The sequence below is a fragment of the Mus caroli genome, chromosome X (assembly GCF_900094665.2).
Source record: "Mus caroli chromosome X, CAROLI_EIJ_v1.1, whole genome shotgun sequence".
NCBI lineage: Eukaryota > Metazoa > Chordata > Mammalia > Rodentia > Muridae > Mus > Mus caroli.
This window is the reverse complement of record NC_034589.1, coordinates 51407964-51416133: the sequence shown is the minus strand read 5'-3', so window position 1 is coordinate 51416133 and position 8170 is coordinate 51407964. Positions and strand designations below refer to the sequence as shown.

At 40.0% G+C, this 8170-nt stretch overlaps 1 protein-coding gene across 3 annotated transcripts in view; it reads right to left on the bottom strand.

Annotated features, from left to right (window-relative positions):
• Positions 1-8170, bottom strand: part of LOC110286599 (integrator complex subunit 6-like) — a 53546-nt gene that overhangs the window by 25591 nt on the left and 19785 nt on the right. For all 3 annotated transcript variants that reach the window (XM_021153059.1, XM_021153058.2, XM_029473375.1), the window contains exons 3-6: positions 2760-2909; positions 1874-1963; positions 1473-1656; positions 1094-1222 (exon numbers count right to left, since the gene is read on the bottom strand). In XM_021153059.1, the coding sequence (XP_021008718.1) occupies positions 1094-1222; positions 1473-1656; positions 1874-1963; positions 2760-2909 (553 nt within the window). The remainder of the gene's footprint in view (positions 1-1093; positions 1223-1472; positions 1657-1873; positions 1964-2759; positions 2910-8170) is intronic.

Here is an 8170-nt window from a genome sequence, read left to right as displayed (position 1 = left end):
CAGGTGGATTTCTGAGTTTGAGGCCAGCCTGGTCTACAAAGTGAGTTCCAGGACAGCCAGGGCTACACAGAGAAACCCTGTCTCGAAAAACAAACAAACAAATACTGTGAGGCTCCAGTCTTCTTTGGCAGATATTCTTAACTTAGGAATCCAAAAAACTCCTGAAGTTAGGCATAAAACTATATATGTGTGACTTAAGTCTTTTTCTCCAGGCAAAAGAATCTATATTTTGTGATAATTTCTCAAAGGGATACAAGAGTTAAAGAAAGACAATATCCATTGCTTTTGACAAAAATGTATCGCTTTCTGCCGTGTATATAGTGGGGGTCCCTTTGGCCTTACCCAAGGGAGTCAGATCAAACAAAACACCATGGTGAAATCTCAGTCTTTCTCCCTGTCCCTGTTCCCCTTCCCTTCCCCCCTCTGTGTGTGTGCACACACATGCTGAGAGAAAGGAGAAGCAATAACAAAGAACAGAGCTTTAAGGAAGTCCTGCTCTGTGTGTTACTATGGTGTAACTTCGTTCCCCTGATCCCTTTGAAAGCCATTCAGAAACATCCACTTGACAGACCATCTGGAGGTTCACTATGGTTTAAGCTCCTTATGCAAAATGAGCTATGGCTTCTGTATTTTCAGATATCAAAACATCGTGTAGTTAAAGAATGGTCAAGAAAAGATCAATAAATGACCTTACAGAATACTGTAAGTACCTGAATAAACATTCACACTCTTTTCCTGTGGGGTGGTTATTAACACAGATTGCATTCATAAAGATAGTTTAGCATAGCTGGTGATCACAAGCCCCGAATGAGATCCGCTTACTGAAGCACTCCACCATAGTGGACAGCCAAACATTTCGGGAGCAGAGAGAAGGAATGAATGACTGGGGTCAGAGAAAGTAAACATGTTCTTAGGAAACTGTTTGACATGAAATGAAGGTTGCTAGAATTTGGCCACGTGACACATGCATCCATTAGTTGTTTGACTGGAATGCATATGGCTACTGAAGATTCTATTGCATGAGTAATGTCTTTTCAATCCCAGATCATTCTTCCCCACAATATTTATGATTAAAACATAACAATTACCGTACCTTCTCCAACAGGAAGTGGATCCGGTCCTGTTTTCTCAAAATTAATAACTACACCACTCTGTACTTTTTGAACTAGTGACTCTAAACACTGATTTAACATTCTTTGTGTTCTCACACAGTAGGAGCGACCTATGCCAGAGAGAAAAATAAAGAGCTCACTGTCTGATCAAAGCAAATACTGGTTCCCAACACAAGAATCTGAAACCCTAAAATCCAACTTAGAATCACCACAACTGCAGTAGAATGTGGTCTGAACTTCAGCGGCAGAGTTCACGGATTTTGAAGGCAAGCAGGCAAAGGCAAAAGCTACTGCATTTAGTAAGAACTCGACTTTCCTACCCACAGTTCTTCCTTCAGAGAGAAGACACAGTACTAGTACCTCCTGTGACCTCGCACATCTGTGTGATGGCCGATTCATCACTTGGGACACTCCCTAGCTGCTCTGGCTCAGTAGAAGCCACTCCAGGCAAACGCAACACCAAGGCAAATAACCTTTGATCCCAACGAAAAGGTTCTTTGGTTAGTTCGCTTCCAGGCAGAGGAGAATTCAAAGGAAGATGAAGCTGACAAGGCAAGATTGGAAAAGGTTCAGTATCACAACTCACATCTAAACAAAGAAAGAGTTAACTGGCTCCCTTCGCTTTCCTGGAAGGCAGCAGAAGTAAGGGTTACTGAGCTAGATCGCTGCAAATGTTATTCTTATCTAGAAATGCATGCCTCTCACAGAAATAGCTGTATGTTCTCTGCTATTTAAATGAAATTTTTAAAATTATATCTCACCTCTTCTTGAACGCTAGCAGTACTTGTTAACTTGTTTCCATCTGTGATGGTAATTAAAATAGACGGCTCTAAAAAAAATGGATTTCTCCCCTAAAATATATTTGAAAAAAACAAACCATTAGAGCTGTGTAATGTAAGATAATTGTTCTTACACTTCTACATTTGCCTTACTAATGACCCCTCAAACATGATCAAGTTCTCCCTGGTATATAAGAAATAAAAGCCTCCCCCATACTTGTGAGCTAGTTCACCTGTGTTAACATTCTGGCACAGACTGAGGAAGAAAGGGACAGTGGGAGCAGGAGCAAGTGCTTCTCTGCCCTCCCCCCCCTTTTCCTAGTGCTTAAAAAAAACGTTATCAGTTTTGGGGAAAGGGAGAGAAGAAAAGACACAGAAGATTTCTCTCCAACTGTCTTCTTCCAACATTTTGCAGTACCTTTTTTTTTTTCCTTTTTTTTTTTTTTTTTTTTTTTTTTTTGGTTTTTTGAGACAGGGTTTCCTCTGTATAGCCCTGGCTTTTCTAGAACTCACTTCTTTGTAGACCAGGCTGGCCTCGAACTCAGAAATCCACCTGCCTCTGCCTCCCAAGTGCTGGGATTAAAGGCGTGTGCCACCACGCCCGGAGGTACCTTTTTCATTATATTGTCAAATTTCTGATGATTAAATGATAGGAATTTCATTTACTATTTAAACCATTGATTGATGAATTGATATATAAGAACCGAAAAAGTTGGGTCTGTTTAATCTTTTTTATGAAGTGTGCATCTAAAAGGTACATGAACCTCTTTTTGGTTGATACTCTAGGGTACCACAAATCTTGCCCAATTTTGCGCTCTTACTCCAAGTCATCAAAATAAATTAACTATATTCACTCAAAAATTGTTACCTGTCCATAATTGTCTATTCCAGATATTAATCTATTGAGATTTAACAAATCAAAGGAGGATCTTAGAGCCTGACCAAGAGTAGTCAGTCCAGAAGCCTGGAGATTTTTCAGTTCATTCATAAATGTGGCATGATTTTCCTTCCAACCAGCCTGAAAAGCAAACATTGACAAAGAAATTCTCAATTATACAATGAATAATATATAGGGCAAATAAGCACTAAATAACACAGTATCAAACATCTGACAAATTAATCCCTCTTTAAACTAATTCCACTCTGTCTGTATCTTGACTGTTCAAGTGGAACCAAAGCAGTCACTTTTAAAAAGTACGGCTTTAATGATTAAAGGCAAAGAAGGCAAGCAACCAATGCATTTGTTCATGACAGCAGGCAGGAGGGCTTTGTTTCAAGACGGTATTCTATATTGAGATTTAACCTAACCTCCATACACGCTGACTCCCTCAGCTTACTAGTGGCAATGAGCAGGTGAGCACGGAGTGATGTGAGAGTAAAAACAAAACAAAACAACTACTTTGAAAATGCTCTGTCCTGGATAGAGAAACAAAACATAACAAAACAAAACACTGAGAGTCTGACATACATGAATTTTGATACCCAAGCTTCTTCTTGTGCAATAGTTTCCCTTTTAAATGACAATAAAGAATTATACACATAGAGAGACTGGGGAGATAGCACAGTGGAGAAAAGCATCTGCTAATCTTGCAGAGGACTCTGGTTTGGTTCCCAGCACATGGATACTGTGTGGCTCACAACTGCCCCATAACTCCAGTTCCCAGACACCATCACCTTCTTCTGGTCTCTAGGATATCTGAACACATGTGGTACATATACAGACAAGCAAGCACACATACATTCATATAGCTAAAATAAATAGATGATAGATGGATGGATAGATAGATAGATAGATAGATAGATAGATAGATAGATGATAGATGAAGCAGAGCCCTATTTATTTGGAGACTATTGGCACTATTAAACTTCAGAAGGTCCCAAATCTAGAATAAGAAGAAAAAGAAAAGGATTTGCACTGAGTTAACAGATTCCAGGCACCCCCAGAGGCTATAAATAGCAGCAAAGAACCAAAAACTCAAGGTTAACAGCCAACTGTTGCTGAGAGCCATTAGTCTGTAGAATTGGAGGAAGGAAAGGATTGTACTGTCTGGTCAGCAGTGAATCTAAAACCAAAGCAACGTGAGACACAAGAAGAAAAATACAAAGATGTCATGAGTTTTCAGGGAGCCACAAAGGAGTGAGCTTGTCAGCAACAGTGAATGCAGAAAGCACAGACTGGCAACATGGAAGACTGAAGCATCAGTTTCTTGAGCCTGGAGGACCCCGAGGACAAAGATAACAGATTGAACATTGAAGGTACACCAACCAGGGCACTACAGTTGGAAGCAAAAAGAGCAAGTAATGCAGAGATGAGCTCAGTCATTTAATATTTCATGTTTAGCTAAAATCATAATGCTCATTATCAATACAACTACAACAAATAGTATTCTAGTCTCACGGTCTCTCAATGAACAATAAGACACAAGGGATAGTATAAATGACCAGTGTGGAGATGAAGGGACATTAGAACAAGCCTGAAGATAACATGTCTCATTGAAGCAAGTAGAAAGAAGAGAACAGTTCCTAAAAGGACGAGTCTTACTGGAGAACCACTAATAAAATTATTACTGCTCTGGATATATGGCAGAAGTCAAGGCTAATGGGATAATTTGGGCTCTGACTATTAAATGCTTTGTACAGCACACTCAGAAGTTTGGATTGTATCTGCAGCCCTGGGAAGAACTCCCTGTTCTTTTTAATTAGGGGAGCGGTGTGATCAGATCTGCATTTTAGCAAGATGGTTCTGCTCAGAGTTGGAGACTAAATTGAGGGGTGGAGGGCAGACTGAAGCTCAAGGCAGGAAAACTGGTTTGTAGACTGTTGCAATAGCTAAGAGGAAAATGATGAAAGCCCGAACTAGGGCGGCAAGGATGAGAGCCTATTGCAAACCAGTGAAGTACTTCAAAAGGCAGAATTGTATGGATACCACACCTAATTTAGCAGAATGAGGGAGGGAGAAGGAGTCATGTGTTAGGTCTGAGTTTCTGGCTTGAGAAAACTTATGAATGATGGAATCCTTCATTCAGCAATGTTAGTTTCACAGTATAAACTTACATTTACACTTATATTAAGTGTTGAACTCCCAAAGAGCCATAGGACAGGTCAGGGAATGACTAAAGAGAAATGAGTGTACTATTTGGGAATCGCTTTAAAAACTCATCAACGTTGTTAAACACAGTGACACCTTAGGGCAACTACAGGATTGTCTGAGAGGAGTCCCAGTGAGATCCAATCTTGATAGTGTAGCAGAAGCCATCGGCCTTGAACCAGACCAATGACCATTTGCAAGGAAAGCTGTTGAGGCAAAAGGGTAGACTGCATGACACACGGCAGCTTCCGTGGCAAGATGGTTTCTTTTTCTTTTTTCTTTTTATATATTTATTTTAACATTTATTTTGTTTTCTTTGGGGGAGGTTGCATGATGTGAAATTCACAAAGAATCAAGAAGGGTTTAACAATTTAAAGAACAGGGGACTGAAGAAATGGCTCAGCGGTTAAGAGCACTGACTGTTCTTCCGAAGGTCTTGAGTTCAAATCCCAGCAACCACATGGTGGCTTACAACCATCCATAATAACATCTGACGCCCTCTACTGGTGTGTCTGAAGACAGCTACAGTGTACTTACATATAAATAATAAATAAATCTTTTAAAAGAAAAGAATTTAAAGAACAAACTATTTTTAAAATGTGGTAGCACCTTCTTTGTAAACACAGCGCTCATACGGTAGAGACAGCCCAGCCTGTCTCCAAATGAAACTGAAGGCCAGCCAGCCTGACCTCTATCTCAAAAGGAGGGGGCAAGATGACTCAGAGAGTAAGAGTGTGTGCCATCAAGTCTGACAACTTGAATTCAATCCCTTGTACCCACAATAGCAGAGAGAACTGACTGTCATAATTTGCCCTCTAACCTGAATATGTGTCACATGGCTCACATGACCATATGCATACACACGGATGCACATACACACAAAAGGATACATAAATTGACCCGAGTTCCAGCCCTAAGATCCATGTAGCGGAAAGAGAAAGACGGCTTCTGAACATTGGCCTCTTACCTCCACACATGCTCTGGGGCATGCTCGCACCCACCACATGCACACAGTAAATACATAAATAAACCAATAAATATTCATAATGTTTAACGAGCAGCTGAGCATGGTGGTGCACAGCTGAAATCCAGCACTTAGCAAACTGAGGCAGAAGGACTGAAAGCTTAAAGGCAGCCTGAACAACACCAGGACCAGCTGAATCTACACACTGAGATCTTTTCACAAAAGCAGCCGGACAAAAACAAACTAGGAAAAGAAACCTATGGAGGTGTGGCACAGTGGTAGTGTTTGCCTAGCATGCACCAGGCACTGGGTCAGAGAGGGCTAACTCATTGGTGTTTAAAGGACTCCGTGCATCCTGGGTTTTACCAGTCTTAACCATCAATTTGTCAGGACACTTACTCCTTAAAATGTCCTTTAATAGCACAGCTTGAAAACATTTTACAAATGGTTTCAACATCTAAATATCTGGCATCTGCTTTTAGGTAGATTCTTAGCCTTTATGTTGAATTGGACAACATGAAAAAGTTTTAAGTCATTCTATACTTGAGTACAACCGGGTGTGGGAAGCAATGGTTTTCTTGATAGCAGCCTGGGTCCTATTTTAAGAAAGAAAGTAAATGACCCTATTTCCATTTTCCATAAGGAAGAAGGACTGGGAGATAGAATTAAAAAAAAAATAGAACCACCCAGACAATGGTGGTATGGGCCTTTGATCCCAGCACTTGGAAGTCAGGGGTAGGTGGATCTCTGCATTCAAAGCCAACCTGGTCTACAGAGTGAGTTGCATGACAGCCAGGACCACAGAGAGAAAACCCTGTCTCAAAAAGCCAAAAAAAAATAGGAAATAATAAGGTTACATTAATAATATGTAACTAATTTCTTCCTAAAAATCATTATGATGGAACAGTAGGCAAAAGGACATGTTAATATTTTCCATTCATTGTGTGAGGTTACAGTTTTCACAGTCTAATTCAAGACAGCTAATGTACTTTTTCTTTTTAGAAGTACCGATATTCAATTTCTGGTCTCTTGAATACTAAGCACACACTCTACCACTGAGCTACAGTCCCAGCCACTAATGCAGAAGAGTTTCTTTTATCTGGACTGAGGACTGACCTCTGGCCTCAAGGCAGGCATTTTACCACTGAGCTGTACTCGGAGCCAGGTATTTCTTTCAAATTATTCTACTTCCAAGACATTCTACTCTCCTATGAGACAATATCTTCCACACATTCTTGCAGAATTACACTTATAAAGTATGTTCACACTTCACATAGTGGCTTAGAATAACCCAACCAAATAGGTCCCCTGTCATTCTATTTTATTTGAACAAGCAAGGAAGAAGTGAGATTTGTTTGTTTTTTTTTGAAGTGACAGCAATAATAAGTAGAGCAACATGTGACTATTAAACACTTGAAATGTGGGTAGTCAAAATGAAGATGTGATATAAGAACCGAAAACATGTAGACATTTTTTTTCGTGATGCTGAGGACAGAACCTAGGGCTCTTCCCATGCTAGGCAAGGTCTCCCACAGAATTATTTCCCTAGCTCTATGCATGAGAGTTTGAGCATGTAGACTCCTTCCCCAAATAACATATACAATTTTGCTACTTGTTTTATATTGACTATACTTAAATGATACTCTTTGAGACATATTCAGTTAAAATGAACTAATAAGGGGCTGGAGAACTGACTGAGCAGTTAGGATTACATCCTGGTTTTGTAGTGGATACAAGTTGGATTCAACACCAGTGCAGGGTGGCTCACAACCATCTTTAACTCCAGCTCCAGAGGATTCTAGACCTCTACCTCTGAGGGCTTATGCACTCACATGCATGTACCCATATATATGTAATTAAAGAATAAAATAAATCTTAAAAAAATATATACTAGCAAAAGTAGTTGGGTGTAGTGTAATATGTAGTCCAGGTAAATGCCTGTTCCTTCTGTCTCAGCCTCTCAAGTGCTAGGACTAAAAGTGTGTGCATTCACATGAGTGTTTTTAAAACATTGCAACTTGAATATTTTAAATTGTGTATGGCAGACCTTGTATTATTTCTTTTAGTCGCTGAATCTGCTAAGGACAAGGAAGTCAGACATGAGGGCTGGCCTTTGAGGGAACAGACAATGGAGCCATTAGAGATTTCAGGGCCAGGGGAAACAAGATAAAACAATGCCTCTGAAAGATCAGTCTGGTAAGTAACAACCAAAACAGACCAGAGGAAG